At 41.9% G+C, this 23,896-nt stretch overlaps 1 protein-coding gene across 1 annotated transcript in view; it reads left to right on the forward strand.

Annotated features, from left to right (window-relative positions):
- The window catches only part of ADCY1 (adenylate cyclase 1), a 676,474-nt gene that overhangs the window by 499,812 nt on the left and 152,766 nt on the right, over window positions 1-23,896 (forward strand). Inside the window, exon 15 of the mRNA XM_029587086.1 lies at window positions 15,409-15,498. Within this exon, the coding sequence (XP_029442946.1) occupies window positions 15,409-15,498 (90 nt within the window). The remainder of the gene's footprint in view (window positions 1-15,408; window positions 15,499-23,896) is intronic.

Raw genomic sequence — 23,896 nt, forward strand, 5'->3', positions numbered from 1 at the left:
GACTACTACTTTGAACCACGCAACTGTACAGAGTCCCATGCAGACCCCAGAGCTGCAAAGGTGGAGGATACAACCGATGAAACACCGTTCTCCTCCTCTTGCCACCAAACAGCTGCTGATTTCCCGACCCAGCCCTTGATCTCCCGCAGCAGTTCTTCAGAAAAGGCCAGATTTTGGTCAGGCCGTGACCCCTATGGCCCACCCCATTAGTCCACCTAGGAGAGTTTCCTTTCACCTAATCACATCAATGGGTAAATGTAATGAGTACACCAGTTATCAGGAACTTCTCATCTGTCTGCATGTATGGAAATTGTAAGTAATTTAGGATCCCTTTACTAAGACTTCTTTTCCCATCCTGTATCTATGGGCAAAAAAAAAAAAGATTTATAAATCAGGCTCTAACACTGCAGTTAATTTAGAAGAATTGTCATTGGTTAATTTCCTTTTCAATGCTCAGTTTTAAATCTACATGTGCAAAGGAAAAGATTTTTAAATTAGAAAGCAAGCACTGAGGTTTAAAACTGAACAGATATATAGTAATTGCGTTTATAGGAATCATGAATAATGAGATTGCAGTTCACTGAGAAATTATTTTCTGGATAATCTACATGTCTGTTTTCTATTTCATAATTATTTGTGCAACATGAAATTTTGAAAGGGCTTTAGATTATAAAAGGAAGAATGTGTTGAGATTTTTTTTTTATTAAAACTATTCATCTTACAAAACCTAGCTGTGTTTTTGGCATTCAATAAAGGGCTAGTCTCATTCGGAGTAATATCAAGCAGAGTCAAATTTGATTTTGACTTTGCTGTGAGGATGTCATTCATATACAAATAAGTTTCTTCTATATTATGCTTATGGGGAAAAATGCTTAGTACATCCGGCCCTAATGTGTTGAACTTTGGTTTCTAAGGCTTAGATACTATGCAATAAAATTCATGTTAAAAAAAATAATAGCATGCAAGATAGTACAAAATTAACATGCTGGCTAAAACACCTCCTAAGAAACTATGCAATAAGTTTTAGCATGTTGCCAGTAAATAAGTACCCCAAAGAATGTTCATGCTAGTACCATATGTGATCATGTAAAAACTACTTGTAAAATAGTGTTACCATGGTAACTAGCATGATCACTTTAACGTCCGCGGTAACCACAGTGTAAAAAGATGCTAATTATCATGCTGATGCTGAACTCAACATGTTCTGCTCTCTTTCTGACTTGGTTCTGTCTCCTTCCTGCAAAAGGATATAAAAGTTTCCTGGCATATGATGTTCATTTTTGGTGTCCAGGGGAAAAGCAGGAGAGATACTAGAACTCAAGAGAGGAAGTGAACTACAGTGATTAAAAAACTGAAGAAAAACAAGGCACATCTCATGTCTTGTGAGCAGTTAGACGAGAGGAAGGAGCTTGAGTTTTTACACAAAGTGGCGGAAGAGGAGGAAAGTAGTGAAGAGGATGAGGAAGAATCAGAGCAGGGACCACAAAAGTGCCACAGAGGCTACTGCAAGACCATGCCAATGCATGGTGCGATTCATGCAACCTAAGAACAATATGATCCTGGAGATAATTCCATAACTCTTAACAGTACTCTTTGCCAAGATGACACTAGAAAAGGACATGCAGCCCAGGAGTGAATTTGGCAATAAAACGGTCACAGGTATTACCAGCCTCAGAGTTAGCTACCAGCTCATTAAATACCTCAAACATTGTTATCAAGATATCAAAAGGTCAATCCATGAAAGTCTTCAAAGATCCATGCCTCTTGCAGGAAGATTGCAGGTGAATGCATCTGCATAATCCATCTTGCACCACTGGAGCAACATCATGCCCAGATATTGGGTTCTAATGTCATGGACAGCCTTGGAGAGACTGCACAGACAGCTTTGATATTATAACAGAGTTGAGCTGGTAAGTTATGACAAAAGCACGATATGACAAAATCACCAATTAGGAACACATAGCAAAAGTCCTCTGATGATTCGTATGAAGTTGTCTTACAGACCACAACTTGTCTTTTGAAGTTGTAGGATATTTCAGGCCTAGTGAGTGGAGGAGATTTGAAATGTTTGGGGGCCTGGCATATAGTTGAAAGGATAGGGGGTAACCCCAGGTTTTGATATCGGTGGGCTGATGGAGACTTTCTGGGACACTCATATCTTTCAGTGCTGGGGAGCTGGATGAGTCAGATTTTTCCAATGCAAGCTACATTAAAACAAGATTACTTACTCTTCTATAAATCTTTTTCCAGGTCCACAACAGTGGAAGTCCCACCAATCTGCCCAACACACAGGACTCATACCCATCAAACCCACATTGCCATAGCAAGGCTTCTACCCTTCAACTCCCCAGCACTGAAATTTATGAGTTAGGAAATGTTTTAAAAGAAATTGAGTGCCCCCCAAAATTTGGCAGGCTGTATCTAGAGGACTCCATTCCTGAAGGCCTGAAAGCTATCAAGAAAGAGCTGCACCAAGTCTGTAAAAGCATTGAAGGCCTGATCAATGTAATTATGTAGGCTATGAAACCCGGAGACTTCAATGGGCAGACAAACCACTAAATTGATGAACTTGATGTGATCTAAGAAGCTATCGGTTCCAACCTTCCAGCAAATCAAGTCTCTTGCTTTCCCTCATTCACTTCATTCATGCCACTCAGGGTGGGCCACATATCAGAGATGTCAGGACTGGACACGGCTGTCACAGTTTTGGGGCCAAAAGGCTTCCTTCTCTTCCTCTCTCCTGGTTCCAATGTATGCCTTAATAGCTTAATTTTCAAAAGTTTTACACATAAAAAATAACACTTGCAAGTTTAAAATAGCATGTACATGAGTATATGGTATTTTAAAAACCACAACATACATGTGGAAATCAGGGTCTGCAAGTACATTTACACATGAAAAAAGGGATGGGCTGGGGCATTCCTGGGAAGGGCCAACAGCTATTTTATAACCAATTTTTGAATGTAAGTGTGGCACCTTACTTGCATATATTTACTCCTGCTCAATATCAGTAATAAATGATCATTAACATTGTAAAATTGAAAAAAATGACTTGTTTGGGGATCTGGGTGAAATGGGGAGACTTCAGGCTGATGAGCCAGGAGGATCTTCATGAGCTACAGATGGATTAGACAAATTGGTAAACTAATTGGTAAAACTGGTAATTTCATCGCCGCCCACATGTTAGAAAATCCCATGACTTATGCTTGTAAAGTCTGACTTATGGGGCTAAATGCATCTAAATAATGGGAATAAAATCTACTTGCATATCCCTTTAAAATCAAGTACAATTATGCAGTTTTATCATTTGCGCACACTTATCCAGCTAAGTAGTGCCTTTGCCGCTACTTAGATGAAAAAATGTGAACTTATCTGGATAAACAGAGGCACTTTCTGGCTATATTCTGACTTATTCAACTAAGTAGCAGCAGGTCCTACTTAGACAGATACATCTGAAAAGCACTTCTTGTCCATCTAAGTAGCACTATTCAGACTTAGCCAGTTAAGTGCTGCTACTTAACCGGATAAATTGGAACAAGTCCGAACTTGTACATCTCGCATTTTTTAGATACTCAAGCATGTGTGCACACATACATATTCATATTTTATAACCTGTGCATGTCATATTCACGCAGGTAATAAAATACAGTCGTAGATTTGCGGGTGCGCCTATATGCATGCGTTAATGGGCGTACGCGAGCAGGTTTAAAAGTTATCCTCCCTGTCTGGGACTTACCACATGACAGCTGCAGCCTGTTATTCAGGGGATGACATTTTCGTCCCCCTGATCTTTCTGTCCCAGCATCGGTAGATACAGACGTAGATCCTGCAGGATTTTGAACACGTACTTTGGACAGTTAATGGACAGTAATGCCATTCTATTTGTGCGACGGCCCTTTATTTGAGAGGCTTCAGACCTTGTGCTTGTGAGGTGTACAACAAAGCTGAAGAAAACAGGTGGTATCAATGAACAATTAACATTTGTTCTGAAAAAAAATGTTAGGGTATAAATAATAATGATTTTTGTTGCCTTTTGCATAATTAGAGTTTGTATTTATTCTTGCAGTTATAAAATTTGTGTTGTGTCTCTTTTTTTTTTTTTTTAAAGAGGAATTCAGGTTAAAGGGTTTTTTGCTGAAGGACGGGTCTGAGAGCCCATGGGGAGGGTTTCCTTAGAGCTGAGTCACCTGACTTCCCTTTGAGTTGATGAGGTCTTTCCTGTAGAGCAGAGGTGTGCCAACTGGTCCTTGGGCCAGTTGGCACACCTCTGCTCTACAGGAGCAGCCATGTGGGTTTCCAGGATATCCCTAATGAACAGGCGTGTCCTTAGGGTTTCCTTAGAGCTCGTCACTGGATTCCCCACAGACCGAGTATGTGGGGGCTGGGTAGGATCCTGGCCCTGGGATTTTTTCAGGTGGTAGGGGCAGGAAGCCTTGGGAGGCCCTGTTTGTTTTTGTTTTTTCCCTTTTGGGGGGGGGGGGAGGTTATGTTTATTTCATTTTTTTAAACTAAATAAACAAAATAAACATTAAACAAAATGAAATTCATGGGGACCCCCCCCCAAAAAAAAACCAAAAAAACAAAACAAAGTGAAACAACATTTTTACTTCTTCCCACCCCTATAATATAAGGTTAGGGCTACCAAAGGTATTTTCAACTCCTGTGCTTCTCTGTTGATACAATTTCTACTTAATGATAATTTGCTATTTATTTTCCAGACTGTTAATTGTTTCCTCTTGGAGGGCTTTATTCCCCTCTGCCTTTGTCGCACTATTATAACTCCCATACTAAAGAAACCAACAATGATGCATCATTATATGTTAATTATAAGCCATTTGCCATTATTCTTTTTCTGGCTAAGCTCTTAGAAAGAGCAGTTACTGACCAAATTTCTCCTTTTATTCAGAGCACTGATAGCTATGATCAATTTCAAGTTGATTTCCAGTCTGGAAAAAGCACAGAGACAGCACAGAGGATGTCATGTACCACCTAGATAAGGGGGGATCATGTACTTTTATTTTACTGGATCTTTCATGTGTGTTTGACCTTGTTGATCATATTATGCTGTTGCAAAGATGTCAAGATGTAGGCATCAAAATAGAATTCCCCTTTCCTTTCCGATAGATCTTTTGCTGTTTCTACCAATGGAGCTATCCCACAGTGGGCTCAGCTTGGATATGAGGTGCCTGTGAGCTCTTCTCTGTACCCTTTACTGTTTAACACTTTATGAAACCTTTAGGATGTCTCATTCATAAGGGTGGTCAAAAAGCATATATTTATGCTGATGATATCCAACTTGTTATTCCATTTAAAAAGAATATCTGTGCTATTCCTTAATCAATCGATGGCTGTTTAAGGGAAGTAGCTGAATGGTTAAGGCTAAGTAAGCTGGCTCTATAAGGTGGTTGTGGTGGTAGGGGGGGACTGAAATTGATCTGGCACTTTAGATCTCCTAATGCAAGCTTTAAAAGACAGGAAACAGAGTAGGATTAAATGGACAATTTTCTCAGTGGAATGGAGTGGGCAGTGGAGTGCCTCAGGAATCTGTATTGGGACCCGTACTTTTCAATATATTTATAAATGATCTGCAAAGAAATACAGTGAGTGAGGCAATCAAATTTGCAGATGATACAAAATTATTCAGAGTAGTTAAATCACAAGCAGATTATGATAAATTACAGGAGGACCTTGTCAGACTGGAAAATTGGAAATCAAAATGTCAGATGAAATTTAATGGGGTAGATTTTCAAACAAGGCACGTTGGCATACTTTTGTTGGCGCTCCAGGCGCCAACAAAAGTACGCGGGATTTTAGTAGATACGCGCGAAGCCGCGCGTATCCTCTAAAATCCTGGATCGGCGCGCGCAAGGCTATCAATTACGTATAGCCGGCGCGCGCCGAGCCGCGCAGCCTACCCTCGTTCCCTCCGAGGCCGCTCCGAAATCGGAGCGGCCTCGGAGGGAATCCTCTAACGCCCTCCCCTCACCTTCCCCTCCCTTCCTCTACCTAACCCACCCCCCTGGCCCTGTCTAAACCCCCCCCTTACCTTTGTCGGGGGATTTACGCCTCCCGGAGAGAGACGTAAAACCCCGCGCGCCAGCAGGCTGCTAGCGCGCTGGGACGCAACCTGGGGGCGGGTAAGGAGGGCGCGGCCACGCCCCCAGACCGCCCCGGGCCGTAACCATGCCCCCGGACCCGCCCCCAAAACGCTGCCGACACGCCCCCTAAACGCCGCGACGACCGGGCCCGCCCCCGACACGCCCCCCTCGGAGAACCCCGGGACTTACGCGAGTCCCGGGGTCTGCGCGCGCCGGTGAGCCTATGTAAAATAGGCTCACCGGCGCGCAGGGCCCTGCTCGCCTAAATCCGCCCGGATTTGGGCGGATTTAGGCGAGCAGGGCTCTTAAAATCCGCCCCATAGTGTATAAGTGCAAAGTGATGCATATAGGGAAAAATAACCCATGCTATAGTTTCACAATGTTAGGTTCCATATTATATTAATAATCACCTAGGATAAATCTCTGTTTATGTCTCGCTTCTATATTGTTTTCGTTAATTTTTTATCACTCTCCAGTTGTTATCGTTTAAAATCTTTCCTGTCTTCCATCTCCCATGTTTTCGCTCCCTGTTTTATGTAACTTTACCTTATGTGAACCGATGTAATGTACCCCAACGAATGTCGGTATAAAAAAGCAAATAAATAAATAAATAAATAAATGACTTTACCTTTCTACTTAGTTGTTAAATTGGTTTCCCCCTGTTCTATTGTAAACCGGTACGATAAGACCTCATCTTGAGTATCGGTATAGTAAAAGAAGTTAAATAAAAATAAATAAATAAATATTAGAAAGAAGCTACCACCCAAGAAAGAGATCTAGGCGTCATAGTGTATAACTCATTGAAATCTTCGGTTCAGTGTACTGCGGCAGTCAAAAAAGCAAATAGAATGTTGGGAATTATTAGAAAGGGAATGGCGATTAAAACAGAAAATGTCATAATGCCTCTGTATCTCTCCATGGTGAGACCACACCTTGAATGCTGTGTACAATTCTGGTCGCCGCATCTCAAAAAAGATATAGTTGCAATAGAGAAGGTACTGAGAAGGGTGACCAAAATGATAAAGGGGATGAAACAACTCCCCTATGAGGAAAGACAAAAGAGGTTAGGACTGTTCAACTTGGAGAAGAGATGGCTGAGGGGGGATATGATAGAGCTGTTTAAAATCATGAGAGGTCTAGAATGGGTAAATGTGAATCGGTTATTTACTCTTTTGGATAATAGAAGGACTAGGGGGCACTCCATGAAGTTAGCATGTGGCACATTTAAACTAATCGAAGAATGTTCTTTTTCACTCAGCGCACAATTAAACTCTGGAATTTGTTGCCAGAGGATGTGGTTAGTGCAGTTAGTGTAGCTGTGTTTAAAAAAGTATTAGATAAATTCTTGGAGAAGTCCATTACCTGCTATTAATTAAGCTGACTTAGAAAAAAGCCACTGCTATTACTAGCAACAGTAGTAATAGCAAGTACCCAAAAACTTAGTTTTTGGGTACTTGCCAGGTTTTTATGGCCTGGATTGGCCACTGTTGGAGACAGGATGCTGGGCTTGATGGACCCTTGGTCTGACCCAGTATGGCATGTTCTTAAAACTGCAGGTGGAGGATTACAGTATCCAAAGTTAGCCAGATATACTTATTGATGGCTAACTTTAGAACAGGTCTTTGGTCCAACCAGGCATAGCCGGCTAAGTGATCCAGCTGAATCTGAATATCAGAGTTAGCTGGCTAACTTAGCAGGCTCCCAGTTATGCCCCAGTTATGCCCCAGAATGCCCCTAACTTATTCAACTACATTCTAGCCTATCTTATTAGCTGGCTAGAATTTAGCTGGATAAGTGCCCAAATATTAATTTAGATGGCTAACTTCTAAGTTAGTTGGCTAAATGCTTTTGAATATGGATGACCATATGTTCTATCAGTTGCTTGGCTGCTCTCCTTAAATTGCATGTGGTGAGTAAATTGTGCTTTACTTTTGTTTTGAAATAATTTCATAAGTTGATGGTGGCATGTGTTCTATCTCATCTTAATTATTCTGATGGTGTCCCAGTGGGCCTTCCATTAACACTCAGAAGGAGACTTCAGACAGTAAAAAATGCAGCCACTCATTGTATTGTACCTCCCAAGGAGAGTGAGTATAGTTCCCCCCTCCTATGGACCTCACATTGGCTCCCTGTTCATCTTTGACCAAAGTTTAAATTTATGACTAACACAGTCAGAGTATTGAGGGAAATAGATCTTTTCAATCTGAAAAATAATTACAATGGTATGCCCTTGGATGTTCATTACAGTCAAGCAAGAGTTCTCTGCTCCAGGTTCTGCTTCAGCAGGTTATTCAGAAAGCATGGACAATAGCCATGGCCTTTTCTGTCACAGCTCCAATAATATGGAATAGTAACATAGTTCTGAACCAAACAGGAGGTCAGTCGACCTCTGACAGTCTGGAAATCTGAAGTCTGAGTCTAGAAATGCAGTGCTGTGCACTGCTAAGGTTACATCTAAAAGACAAGAAAATTAGGCATAAAATATAAGAAATTGTGTAAGGCTGATTAAGTACTTTGTGCAGGTTTCATGCTGAAAGACCCTGTTTTTTTAAGTAACACCAGAATGGTCAAAGCTTTGAAGATGCCGCTGTCGTCACGTGAGGGATGTTCTTAGAAGAGCACCCAGATTGGTGGTCAAGGGTCCTTTCCACTCATTGCCTCTGATGGAGCCTGAGGACTTGGGGCCCTGCTAAGGGCTCTGTTCTTCTCAGAAAATAGGGCTGACCTTGGGTCATGTGGTCAGAGCCTCACTTTTCCAAAAAAGTCCCCAATAACCATGCAGTCTTCATGTTCCAACAATGTACTGTTTATCTATATAAACCCTCAGAGAACCTTGGTTGCCTCTACTTGTACAAGTGTCTATGCACTTACAACAATAAAGCCTTACTATATCTCCTGAATAGGTGGTTCTTGTCTCAATCCTAGGCAAGGGAAAATCACTGATTGGTCCCAGATCCCATAATGGGCTTCTGGGAGTCCACAATAGTAAATTATGGCTGAAAAAGACCCAATGATCCATCCAGTCTGTGCAACAAACTTTTTTTAAGGGTAATAACTGCTGCTCTTTGCAGATTACCCACCCTCATCCCACCTCCTTTGCCTTAGTTCTCCGTTGGAATTGTGGGGAGAGCTCAATTACCTTAGATTTTAAAGAAAAATTGAAAACCTGGGTTTTTACTATTTATTTTATTATTCCACTTTTACTGACATGTCAAAGTGGATTACATTCAGATATTATAGGTGCATGTTCTTTTGTTCTTATGTTCTTAGAGACAACAAGTATTAACTTACAGACTTGCCAAAACTCCTTGCAATCATAAGAACATAAGAACTTTGAATACTGGATCAGATCGAGGGTTCATCGAGTCTAGTATCCTGTTTCTAATAATAGCCAATCCAGGTCACATGTACCTGGCAAGATTCCAAACAATAAATAGATCTTGTGATGCTATCACATAGTGATAAGTAGTGGCTATTTCTTAAGTCTACTTGGTTAATAACACTTTATTGACTTCCCAGGAATCTGAAAAAAAACTTTTTTAAACCCAGCTACACTAAATGAACTAAATTGTTCATTAAGTGAAAAATAATTTTCTCTGATTTGTTTTAAAACTGCTACTTACTAACTTCATGTTGCACTCGTGCCTGTTCTCACCCTCGCTCCACCCTCTCTACCTTTGTGGCGACTCCCTTCGGGTCTGACGGACAGATCCTGCCACGGCTTCTCCTCGCCGTACTTCCTGGAATCCCTGGGCTGGCCTGACACTGCGGATCCGCCAAGTTCCTGATGACGTACGGGTCGCACGCGCGCTCCAGAGTTTGTACCGGCAAGGGCGCAAACCTCGGGGGCATCCCCCCATAGTGACATCATCCGCTTCCACTTAAAAAGGTCTTTGCTTGCTACTTCAAATCGAGTTAGCAAGGGGAATTCTTTCTCTGCTGCTCTGCCTCCACCACCTTACCCAGGGGTACCTGGTCCTTGGGGGCCCCGCTCTCTCTCTTCTTGATTTCAGATTACTAAGACAGGATCTGGTACTCTCTCCACGAGGGCCTACGTCCCTGAATGCTCAGAAGACTCCTTACTACCTGGAAGCGATCGCAGACGTGAACACAGTAAGTTCTATTACAGATAGGATCAGGTACTCGCTCCACGAGGGCCTATGTTCCTAATCTCCGAAGACTCCCTTCTGTCTAAGACGTTATCACAGGTACGGAGATCGTGAGTCATTATTGTAGATTGCAGATAGGAACCGGTACTCGCTCCACGAGGGCCTATGTTCCTAAAACCCTCCAAGCCATCTCATACACAGATATTGTGAGTTCTCATTTTAGACTGCATATAGGAACCAGCACTCGCCTACGGCTCCTATTCATGAATATACTGAAAGACTCTGTTGCATAGAAGCCTTTACAGATATCTACAATTGTGAGTGTATCATCTACTACTGGTTATGTATCCAGCCTACTCACTACTTATTGTCTCTCTCTACAGCTCAGCAATCCATAGACCACAATTCCAGAATCGAAGGGACTTCAGCCCTGTCGGGCACATCAGCTCACTACTGCCACCTTTGGTGGTTCTACTTCCTGTCTAATAAAGAACTATCTGTATTTGTCTCCATACTCCAGCCTAGCCGGTGGTCCCTCTCAGGATATCCTCCTGAGGGCACTGTAATCTGCCATCGGCCCAGGGATTCACAATTCACCTAAGTGTCATCCCTTACACTACTAGAGCGGTATTATACAACTGCCACTCTGTGGGAAGCCAGTCCACCACAGATCATTAACTCCACCTATGGAGTATTACAATTGTTAGTTCTTCTCCTTGGCAGGGTGATCCATAACAGATTGCTAACCCTCTGGCGGACTTATAGCAGATTGCCACTCTTAGTAGCAGGGATTGACAACAGATTGTTAACTCTTCCCTCTCCAGGAGGAGATCCATAACAGACTGCTAACTCCTCCTTCTACAGGAGGAGCTCGATAACAGATTGCCAACTCCTCCCCTGTGGAGGAGCAGATATACATCAGATTGCTAACTCCTCCCCTCTGGGGAGCAGATCTCCAACACTTCATGGACTGTCTCCTAGTCTTTGTAGTTTTTTTTAAAGAGTAAATAATTGATTTATATTTACCCATTCTATTCCATGCATCATATCCTTCTTCAGATATCTCTTCTTCCAGCTGAACATACCCAACCTCTTTAGCCTTTCCTCAAAGAGGAGCTATTCTATCCCCTTTATCATTTTGGTTTCCCTTCTCCTTGCCTTTTCCAATGCCACTTTATCTTTTTTGAGATGCAGCGACCAGAACTGCACATAATGGGCCGGATTTTAAGAAGTACGTCTGATTTTACAACATGCATGTGCAGCCGCACGCATGTTATAAAATCCAGGATTGGCTGCTCTGCCTGGAGGCTCCGCACCTGCCCCGCCCCTGGACCACCCCACCCCGCCCACTCCCCACCCCTTTTTTAAAGCCCCGGGACATACGCGCATCCTGGGGCTTGCGTGCATCACCGGGCCTATGCAAAAATAGGCTCGGCATGCGCAGAAGTGGGTTTTCGCAGTTATGCACGTATTATATGTGCGGAACCCTTTTAAAATCCACCCCAATACTTTTAAGTACAGCCTCACCATGGCGCATTACAGGGTCATTATGTTATTCACTGTTTTTTTTCTCTGTTCCTTTCCTAATAATTCCTAGCATTCTGTTTGCTTTTTTGATCACCGCCATATACTGGACAGAAGATTTCAAAGTATTGTCCACTATAATGCCCAGGTCTGTTTCCTAGGTAGTAACTCCTAATATAGAACCTAACATCGTATATCTACAGTGTGGGTTACTTTTCCCCATGTGCAACACTTTGCATTTGTCTCACAAGGTCCTCCTGCAATTTTTTTACAATCTGCTTATGATTTTAAAATTATTTCATTTTATGTTGTCTACAATTTTGATCACTTTACTTATTGTTCCCTTTTCCAGATCATTTATACATGTATTAAAAAGCACCAGTCCTAGTACAGATCCCTGAGGACTCCACTATTTACCATTCTCCACTGAGAATACAGACCATTTAGTCCTACTCTGTCTTTCCTATCTTTTACCCAGTTTGCAATCCACAATAGGACATTGCCTCCTATCCTGCGACTTTTTCATTTTCTCAGAAGACTTTCACAGGGAACTTTGTCAAACAGTTTCCGAAAATCCAAGTACGCCACAACCACCAGCTCACCATTATCCACATGTTTATTAACCCTTTCAAAAAATGTAGCAGATTGGTGAGGCATGATTTCCCTTATGTAAATTCTGGCTGGCTCTAACCCATTAAATCACGTCTTTCTATATGTTCTGTGATTTTGTTCTGTAGAATAGCTTCTATGATTTTTCCCAGCACTGAAGTCAGACACAGTGGTTTTTATTTTCCTGGATCACCTCTAGAGCCCTTTTTAAAGATTGTGGAATCAGTGCTATTTCACATTTACATAAATGATCTGGAAAAGAGAGCTATGAGTGAGATGGTCGTTTTGCAGATGACACAAAATTATTCCAGTTGTTAAAACATGAGTGGACTATGAGGAAATTTAGAAGGTCCTTGCCAGTATGGGAACCTGGGCATCCGAATGACAGATGAATTTATTGTGGACAAGTGCAAGTACTGCACATAGGACAAGATAATCCTAACTATTGGTATACAACACCAAGTTCTGTATTAGGAGACATCACCCAGAAAAGGATTTTGGAGTCATTGTGAACAATATATTGAAATCCTCAGCTCAATGTGAGGCGCCTGACAAAAAATGCACATAGAATGTTAGAAATTATATGGAAAGGAATGGAGAATAAAACTGAGAATATCATAATGTCTCTGTATCAATCCATAGTACAACCACACATTGAGTACTGTATACAGTTCTGGTCCTGTCCCCCCCTCCCATCTCAAACAAGACATAGCAGAATTAGAAAGGTGCAGAGGAGGGCGACAAAAATGATAAAGGGATAGAACAGCTCCCTTATGAAGAAAAACTAAATAGGTTAGGACTCTTCTTGGAGAAGAGAAAATGGAGAGGTTTGTGAAATCATGAGTAGGATACAACAGGTAAATGAGTGATGACTATTCATCATTTCAAATAGTGCTAAGACTAGGGGTCAATCCATAAAACTGACAGGTAGCAATTTTAAAGCAAATCAGAGAAAATAGATTTTTTTTTTATTCAATGCACAATCAAGCTTGTCCCTGGGAGTAAGCAACAAGGAATGGATCTACTCTGTGGGATCTACTGGGTACTCGACTACTCGTAACCTGGATTGGCCACTGTCAGAGGCAGGATACTGGGCATGATGGATATTTGGTCTCGCGCACTAGCAACTGTTGAACCCTCACCTCTTTATTCTCATTTTACTTATTTTATTTTGGAATGTATTTTTTTTTTACATTTCATATTGTTTCCCCTATGTATCTATTTCTACAGGGAAACTTAATAAGATGATACTTTTGAATGTGCAAATATTCATCAAAACTGATCTATGCAGACTTTTAACAAAATCCAGAGATTGTGAATACGGTGCATCCACAAAAGAATTTTCGTCTTGAAATGGTATAGTTGTGGCAAAATCAGCTGAGGATCAGCAGAAAAATTCACTACTGTGGTAAAAAGGCATGGCAGATTTTTATCTATTTGTGGATTTTGCTGTAACTATTGCATTTTATTAAAAAAAAAAAAAAAAAAGTCCTAGAAGATTTTATCCATGCAGCAGGGAAAATTACATAGAAATGAAGCCTGGCATAATTTCCCCTGGTTTGCTTCCAAACTGAATTCATTTACATGTCCCTGATAACAACAATGGCCATTTTAGAAACCCTGGTATGCTCCATGTGAAATCTTTATTTGTATGTGTGGGTGGATAGATGAAGGCAGTCTCTTTGTAACTTCTATGCATATATTTAAGACAAGGGAAGCAATCACTGAAAGGGATAAAAATAAACCTTTTTCTGAATCTGCTTCCTAACACTTCTCTACTGTAAATTGCCTTTAATGTTCTGGGCCCTGCTAGAAATCAATGGTTCCCGGGCTAGCCGGGATGCCTCTCTGTACAATATTTGACAATTTTTTCTGCACAATACAGGTTCCTCTATAGCACTAATAATACTTGTGCTGACTCTGAACTCAGCAGGGGTGGCTCCTGAATGCATTTCTCTTTTTTTGCAAGTACAGTACTCATTACTGTAAGGTGCTCTTTATACAGGATATATTTACTTAGCTGCATCCCTTTTAAAAGAATGGTCTATGACCCCCTACTGTGGTTTGGAAAGTGTTTCATTAACTATTGAAAGGGAAGGGCAGCCTGTACTATAAAAAAGATACATTTACTATCACAGTGCCTTCTACTGGAATATTGGTTCTGTGGTGACTCCAAAGGCACATGCATGCACTGAACTAAGACTATAGCAGACGTTTCTTAGAGATCTCACAAACAGATAATACCCAGATCAGCACATTAACCTTTGACCTTTCATAAAAACTCGTTTAACAATATGAGTCAAAGACAGCCACAGTTATTTGCTGGGTTAAACCAAAGGTGTCAATTTTAAAAAGTCCGTGCGCGCGGTTCCCAGCGCTTGCACATGGACACGTCAATTTTATAACATGTGCGTGCCGGCGCATGCATAATATAAAATCCGACGGCATGGGTGGGGAGGGGGGATTTTGTAATCTACACACAGCCACTCGATCGGGCCTTTGCCCAGTTCCCTCCCAGCCCGCTCCAATTAAAGAGTGGACTGGGAGAGAACGTTCCTTTACCCCTATCTATCCTTCCTCCCTTCTCCCCGACCACTATTCTAACTCTAACTAGGGTTCTTTTTTTTTTTCGTTTTGTTTTATAAATTACCTGCTCCTTCAGGGCAGAAGTAAGTTACGCGTGCCTGCCGGCTGCCAGCGCACGCTTCCCTGGGACAGGACCTAATGGCCGCTGTCCCGACCGGCCCCCGCCCAGACCATGCCCCCCTGCCCCGCCCCTTTTGCTGGGCTCGGCACTTCTGTGCATGGCCAGGCCTGTTCTAAAATGCGTCCGGCACGTGCAAGACCTGGCCTGGCTACGCGCATAAGCCCCGCTTTTTATGCGCGTGGCCTTTTTAAAATTGGCCCAAAAGCTTTTAATTTACTATGGTCCTTTGTATGCCAACAAGGTCACTCAGTAACTTTATTTTATTTTGCTGTTAAATGACTGAGTCCAACAGGATGCAGTGCTTTTTTTTTTTTTTACTTTAACTACTTAACCTTCTCCTCTGTTTTTGTTTTCCTTTCAGTGTTTCCCAGGGTGCCTGACAATCCAAATCCGAACCATTTTGTATATTTTTATTGTTATCTTTATTTACTCTGTGGCCCAGGGCTGTGTGGTGAGTATCAAAAAAAAAATCCTTCCAGACATTTTGCTGTTCACTGTACGTTGCTACACGATTGAAAATATATAATGAATGAATGGTCAGATTGAACATGCAATAAACACCTGCTACAGGTGAAGGCATCTATCAGCTTCCAGTCAATATCCATAGGGAAAGGACAGAGGCCAGGCCCTACTTTTCACGAGCTGTTCCTTACTTTGTCTCTCCGCTCTTCCAGTATCCCCACACAAATATGACATGAAATCCTTTATCATAAGGCCACAAATAATGACATAGAAACAATTTTTAAAAATCCCCCCAAAATGTGAAAAACAAGCTGTACATCAAAAACTGGGATTCCTGTTACTGAGTTTTATCAGAAAACAATCAATCCAATAACAATATTTTTTTTTTTTCATTTTTTGTATTATTTTAAAACAATCCAGCCCCACAGATGTGAAAAAAGTAAATAACGTCTATGAGATCATTTCAACCATACCCCGTTACCTTTGCTTAAGAACATAAGAACTGCCAGACAGATGTAATGATGGACATAGAACATCATGCTCAAGTTAGCTGGCAAATATATGCATAAGTTGTACCAATTTTCAAAGAAAATTATCCCAGCAAAACAATGCATACACAGTTACACCTGCTATTTAATACATGTAGTTTTGCTGAATTCATGCACATACGTTTTTTAAAAGTATGCCTGTTAGTCTGGCTCCACCGCCTGCCCTCTTTCTACATAAAAGCATGCACACAGAGGGTTATGCACATAATATTATAAGCATGCCAGTTGCACAGTTTTTCTGAAAGCTCATTTCTGTGGGTTTAAACATTACTTTACCCACAGAAGTCCCTTTGAAAATGTTCTTCTTTGAGATCAATATAGAAAAGGGTTTGTCCAGGTAAAAGTTGCTTAGATAAACTTCGCCAATTGGCAAAATTTTACCCGAGTAACATTTTCCATGGGTGAAATTTGGCTGGATAAAAAAAAACAAAACCTCATGGTGGGGGGAATTCCTGGGGCATGGCTTAAATTTAGCAATGAAGCACAAATATTTAGTGTTATTCAGATAAATCTAGATGGATAATAGGAATGTGCATTTGTTTTAAAGAATACAAAGAAATGCAATGAATGAGGCTATTTTTAGTTCATCCAACTGGAAAGAACTGACAATAGCCTCCTATAAAAATACCCCAAAATGTTCATGTATTTGTTGCATTTAAAAAACAAGGCATCCAGCAGGACTAGACCTCAGTGACAGTGATGTCACTCCAGTGCCATTCTCCAGATGGATGGCATTATTTTTCAAGCAGCTTAGCATGGGCATGGCTGTGAAAGGCCTAGGTCTTAGCACCAAGACTCAGAGACGGCCCTTACTACCAGGACCAGGGCTCTGGGCCAGGACCAGAGCTAGGACTAGACTCAGCACCGGGACCAGGTCTCAGGGCCAAGCCTAGGGGTAGCACTGGACCCAGGCTTTGAAGCCATGGTAAGCCCTGGCCTAGCCCTTGGTACTGGGCCTGGGCCTTGACACCACAACCAGACCTCAGCACCAGGCCCAGACCAGGCCGGGCCTAGGACATGATGGTGGGACCAAGCTCTGATCCCAAACTGGACCTAATCATAGGCACTGAGGCTAGACCTAGGTCTTGACACCAGGACAAAACCTCACTGGCAGATCCTGCACTGAGACCAGGCCTCATTGCATTCCCTGGCACTGGAATGGTAGTTCTGTTTCTTTTTTTAATAGGTTTTTGTGTTTGTTTCAGGTTTTATTTTCTAGTTTAATATAAATTTTCAGTATGGCAAATAAACCAAACAAAAAATAATTAAATGAACCAAATCCAAATGAAAAAGCTCCCATAATGAAAAAATGTGTAGAACTGAAAATTTTGGGGCTGCACATCCCTATTGGATAAGTCTGGTCAGCAAAATCATAGTCCTAAAGTTAACCTGTAAGTTTAGGCAGGTATATTCAGTGGCAGATTCACCTGGGTAAGTCCCACTAAATATCCTGGTTGAAGTTGCTTGTTTACCTTTAAAAGGATAACTTCCTGCTTTGCTGAATTACTCAATAAGGACCTCTATATCTTTAAAATAATGTTGGATTACAGATTGAAGATGAATATGTGCTTCCTATCCTTCTTCCCTTCTGTTATAAATATATAGAAATAGAAATTCATTGCCATTTAGCCAGATAAGTTTCAACTTATTCGGCTAAGTGGCAGTGGCCTAATATCTGCCTGCGATCAGCAGCTGCCATTTAGCTGAATAACTACTCATCCACCTCAATAGTTAGCCAGCTAAGTGGTGGGGGGCATAGGCATAACTGGGAGGAGTTAAGTTAGCTGGATAAGTTACCCAGTTAACTCTAGTCAGGCCATAGACCTGATGTAAAGTTAGCCAGATAGACTTATCTGGCTGACTTTTAGATACCTGAATATATTCAATGGTACAGCTGCATTGCTGAATATGCAGGCTAATGGCTGGATTTATCAAATTGCTGTAAATATTGCATGCAGTAGAAAGAAAGAGAGAGACTGAGAGAGACTATCTACAAGAGTTTTGTAGTAGTAAACTATTTATATCCCTGATGAATGTCGGTATATAAAACCCCCAAATAAATAAATAATAAATAAATCTCTATAGGAAACCCACCTCATAACTCGAGGTGAGGTTTAGGTAGTAGTGTAGGGGTTAGGGGCCACTTTTACATGTAGAGTGAGACATACGAACTGAACATTACACTTTTGTGAAGATTTGAGGTCCTTCAGAGTGAGGAAACGCACACAAAGATGAGGTTTGTACAATGTTCTCTCAGCCTAGCTTGATGTTACCCAGGTAGAGCGTTGATCGAGCTAGAGTGAGAGAACATTGTACAAATCTCACCTTTGTGTGAGTTTCCTCACTCCGAAAAACATCAAATCTTCACAAGAGTGTACTGTTCTGTTCGTACGTCTCACTCTGCAAGTAAAAATGGCTCCTAACCCTTAAACTACTACTTAAACCTCACCTCGAGCTATTAGGTGGGTCTTCTATAGTAGCATAAATAGCTTCTTACTATAATGACCCTCCAGAGTCTCTCTCTCTCTTCTTCTCCCCCCCCCCCCCCCCCTTTCTCTCCCCACACCTTGCTTTGTGGGCCATACAGCATTGTGCATTATGGCTTTGCAAAGCCAGCCCACTTTTCAGAAATCTCTCCCCAGACTCCTCACCAATCTCTCCCCTTTTAAAAATTAGCATCACACCATGTATTATGGTGCTTATCACATGTGTTAAGGTGTTTTTGCACTCAAGGCATTTTTCACACGCAAAAATGCATTAACGCATGCAAAAATGCCATAACGCGATTTGAAAAATGGCCCTATAAGTTAGCTAGATAGGTTTATATTTATAGCTAGCTCAGCTGCAAAGCAGCTGAATATGGACCTCTAAATCTTTGCAGAAAGTGTATTTTTAAAATAGGGATGTACAAATGCAATGTATCTTCTTCACTTAATGTGACAACAAAATCAATATGCTGGGGACAAACATGTAACACCTAAACAAGTATTAAAATATTTGTAACTTAGGCACGATCTATATGGGTATGTAAATTGAAAAGAATATAGATGAATGCACAGATTTTTTATGATAATCATAAAGTTATTTTTATTGACTCGGTTGTCACAAAATCCACAGCAGATACATAGAAATCTATTGCTAGGGAAAAAACAACCATGAAAGATTTTGTTACTCTTGGAGGAATTCTACCAATCTACTGAAGATTAAACAGAGATCCATGGCAAAAAGTCTGGCAGAGCTTACTGTAGATTTTACAAAATCTTTGGATTTACATGTAGGCAAATCACACTGAAATTTGCCAAGCTCTGTTCCATGCTGAAAATATTCCACATGTTCAATAATGAAGAGATTTGAGCATGGACTCAACTAGAAGTGTGACCCATTGTCCATAATTTGCCTAAGCCATATTAAAGGACTTTTTCACACAGTGCAGCTTAACAAACTGAAATAGCCCTTTGCTACATACTGGCAAAGAATGCCATCTGTCAGTTTTATACAAGATAAATATTTTTACCAACCACTGCCATCCAGGGAATATTTAGCTGGCAGCAATACTACTAGAGACTGTTTTTAATCTGTTTTCTGAAAATGTAGAAACATTATTTATCAAAGTCAACTATTATCAAGGCTGGGCAGTCTTGAAATAGCACCTTGCAGCATCCCAGTTTCAGAGTTACATGGTAAGCTTCCCAGTTATCTGGTGATAAGTGTTTTCCATCACATTATCTGCCTTTCTATGAACTTGCATTAGCTATACCCCACTGCCAGAATAGGATCAGCAGGGACCAGTCCAAGATGAATAAATTTTAACTTCCTCTTCAGCCCTAGCTTCCTGTTTCTACAAAACTTGGACCCAGCTTCTATATCTGCTTTGTACAGCCCTATTTTGTTCCTGATCTACTCCAATTGCTCCTGAACTGTTCCCTCCTTGTTTCTATCACTCACTCCCTTTGGTCTGACCTCTGCCTAACACTGAGACTTGAGAGACTACTTTTAAGGTCTGATCTCAATTTATATTTTGATCTTACCTCCAGACTCTGACTTGGAGATAAGCTCAGTTGCTCTCATCTCAGCCTCAAGCGTAACAATAACTTTGGATATCTGAAGCATATGTAAGAAGAGTCCAAACTCTACCTCTTATTAATGGACTCTGCCCTTAACTGTTATGGCCATAGTGCTCTTTCCAGCAATAGTAAGTTCTGCGCACTGGCCGGCTGCCGGTGTGCACTGTCCTGGCTGGCCCCCACCCCGCCCCGGCCCCCCCTTTTACAGAGCCCAGCACTTCTGTGCCTACCACGGCGCACATACTGCCCAGCCATGTGCGTATCACCCGGTATTTGCACGTTCAGGGCTTTACAAATTTACCTGACAGCATTTCAAACATTTTGAAATACATCTTGAGGCTTTCCAAATAGACTTCTAAATTAATTTTAGCATCCAGAGCTAAATTTAGGTCTTTGTTCTACTGAGCAATTAGCCCATGATTTGTAGTGCCCACAATATCTATTCTGACAAAAATATAACACAGAAATCAAATGTCGCCCTCTGCCCCATAACGGCATAGAACTATCTGAATCCCCTCACACTCCTCCCAGCTAGGCTCAGTTTCAGGCAATTGCAAAATGGCCTGTCTCATCTGTAAATACAGGTATCTGGTATGACAAGGAATTTGAAATTCACTCCTGAGCTGTGTAAATGACTTAGCCAGCCCATTCTCCAGAAACGGACCTAAAAACAATATCTGGAGAGAAAGTACAGGGAGACAGGCCAGGCTTTTTAATAATTGAGGTAATATAAGTGAAGTCACTATCTGTGTATCCCAGTTTTTTGCATATAGCTCTCCAACCCCCCAAAGTATGTGCTATTAATGGACTCCCCCTCTGGGCACAGTGACTTGCCATGGACATGAGGGTAATTGCAACAGTGAGGCTAAGCTGCATCCCTCAGCTCCTCCCTCCTCCAGTGGAAACCAGGGCTGAGGAGAGCCCACCCCAAGCCAAACCCATAAGTGTGCCAAACAGCACAGGCAATAATAAATCTGAAAGTCTGCCAATCTCACCCTTCCTGCAATTTTACGTTTAGTTAGGGCTGTATAATTCAGTTGGGGAGGGTGACAACCCCCCCCCCCCCCCCCCCACAGGAAACTGATAATGTATCCTCTAAGAATTTGAAAAACCACCCCGGGAACATCATAAGGAAATGGATACCACAGTTGAGGCAGGATAGACATTTTAACAGATTCACCCTACCCAGCAAGGAGAGAAGAAGGGCCAATCATCTGTTGAGATCACATCAGATCTTCCACAGCATAGGTGTGTAATTATCTTTATATAATCCCCTGATCTCCTTTGATATCCAGATACCCAAGTGTTGAATGCTACTAGTTGCTGGCTTAAGGTTGTGTATGGATCTGGGAAGTGTCCTAGCTGGGCCAATCAATAACATCTCGGACTGCAACAGGGCTGGCAAGGATTGTGACAGTTCAGTGAGATATAAAAGAGTGTCATCCACATACAAAGATATTTTATGACAAGAGCTATAAAAGGAGTACCTAATAAACTGCGAGAAGCATCGAACTACCTGGGCCAAAGGTTCTACGGCTAAGACAAACAACAAAGGACAGCCCTGCCTAATACCTCTAGAAATTCTGAAAGGTGCAGATAGCACCCCATTAGATAACACCTGCGCTGTAGGCTTTGAATATAATGCCTATATCCAAGCATTGAATTCTGGGGGGAACCCAAAATGGGTTAGAGTACAAAATAAAAATGGCCAGTAGATGCAGTCGAATGCTTTATCAGCATCAATCGACAGTATTGCCCCAGGAACCCTTTTCTTATTAGCAAGATGAATAATATTCACTAACCACTTAGTATTATTTGTAGAAGGACAACCTTTAATAAAGCTCGTCTGGCTGGAATGCACCAATTCTGTGATGAGACTTTCTATCTACCCTTGAGTATTTTTGCTAACAATCAGTATTGATGAGAAAAATGGATCAGTAGGATCCACAATCTAGAGGATCCTTAGGCTTTTTATGAATCAAGATGATCAAGGCTTCAGTAAGATTACCAATGTGTTCTCCTGGTGCACTGATATAGTTGAACATATCACATAGTCAAGGGGCCAGCCTTATAAAATTCTAAAGTGAACCCATCTGGGCCAGGACTCTTCCCAGAAGCCAAAGCTTTGATAACTGACTCCACCTCACTGATCATTATCATCTCTTTAAGAGCCTCTACCCGCTCCGGCAATAATTTTGGCAGTCCCATAGATTTTAAAAAAGAGGCCATATCCCCCTCTGTGGGTGCTGGTTGAGCTTCATACATTTGCAAAAAGTGAGAAGCAAAAAGTTTATTAATTTCTGAGGGCATATAAGTTTCCTGACCTTGACTATCCTGGATTCCTAGTATAATAGAATTAATTATGCTTTCCCTAACAGCTCTGGCCAAAAAGGAGCCAACCTTCTCCCCATGTACATTTTCCGGTAAATTTTAAAAGAAGCGCTTTTGTGTCCATGTGCGTGTGGATCCCGTCATGCAAACATGGACACGCTGATTTTATAATGTGCACAGCAACACACATATGTTATAACATCTGCTACCCGCTCGCACGTGCGCACACCAATCTAAAATGTGCATGTAGGTAGCAACTATCGTAAAACCCATGCAGCAACGCGATAAGGCCTACCCCAGTTCCCTATCCCCTTACATACTCTTCCTCCCTTTTCCCCTCTCCTCCCCAACACCTAACTCCCTCCTAACTATTAGATTTTTTTGATGTTGAACTTACTTCATCTTGGCAGGTGAAGTAAGCTCCGCACCCTGGCCGGCTGCCAGTATATGCTTTCCCAGGACAGGGCTTAATGGCTGCTGCTCGGCCAGCCCGCCCCACCCCCACCCTTCCCAGACTCCTCCCCCAGCCTGCCCCTTTTGACCAGCCCGGCACTTCCGTATGTACTGGGAGATACACGCATGGCCTGGCCATTTGTAAAATGCACTCAGTGCTCCCTCACCCCAGCCACCGCGTATCTCCCGGTTTTTACGTGTGCTGGTGTTTGAAAATTCAACTGAATATTTCTGCTTAGTGAACCATAATGCTGTTTCAATATGTGAGGTTTGTAAGCCCTTCAATTGTCTCTTGCCAAGTTTAACCTTGTCAGTCTTCTTTGTGAACCATCTACTTTGTTTTTTTTCAAGCTCACAAATTTGTGCTTTGAGGATGGCCTGCTGGCATTTCCGCTGTATATTAAGCTAACTGGCAAGTGGAATTATTTGCCCTTGAAGAACTGTTTTTAATGATTCCCAGCACAAAGTAGGATTGTAAGACTCTACTGGATTATGGGAGTCAGAATCAGCTATAACATCCTTAAACAATCCTTTAAAATCATTCTTGCCCAACAGAGAAATGTTCAGTTTCCATTGGTAAAAATGGGCATGAAAAAAGCCTTGCACCAAAGGAAATGGAGATAGCATGATGGTCAGAAACGAGGTACCACAGGATATCAGTATCAGTTACTTTAAGCAGGAGAGAGAATCCAGCCACCTTCCCAGGCTCCCTGGCATTGGATGCTCACTGCACGGCTGAGAGCTGCCATTAGGCGCTCTGACACATGCATAACCAGGACCCAGCTGAGGGACTCATAGGCCTATGTGTGCATCTGTGTGCATGATTCTGTGTACTTTGACTAGAGAGTCGGGTAGTCACCCTGATGATGATGTCACATGCTCCAGACTATATAGCCTGCCCAGACCTCCACTCCTTGCCTTGGCAATAGGTTCCTTTGGCCTGTTCCTGGTCCCTGCCTTGCTCGCTTTGAGCTTGGTTCTGGACACTGCC

The sequence above is a fragment of the Rhinatrema bivittatum genome, chromosome 2 (assembly GCF_901001135.1).
Source record: "Rhinatrema bivittatum chromosome 2, aRhiBiv1.1, whole genome shotgun sequence".
Lineage (NCBI taxonomy): Eukaryota > Metazoa > Chordata > Amphibia > Gymnophiona > Rhinatrematidae > Rhinatrema > Rhinatrema bivittatum.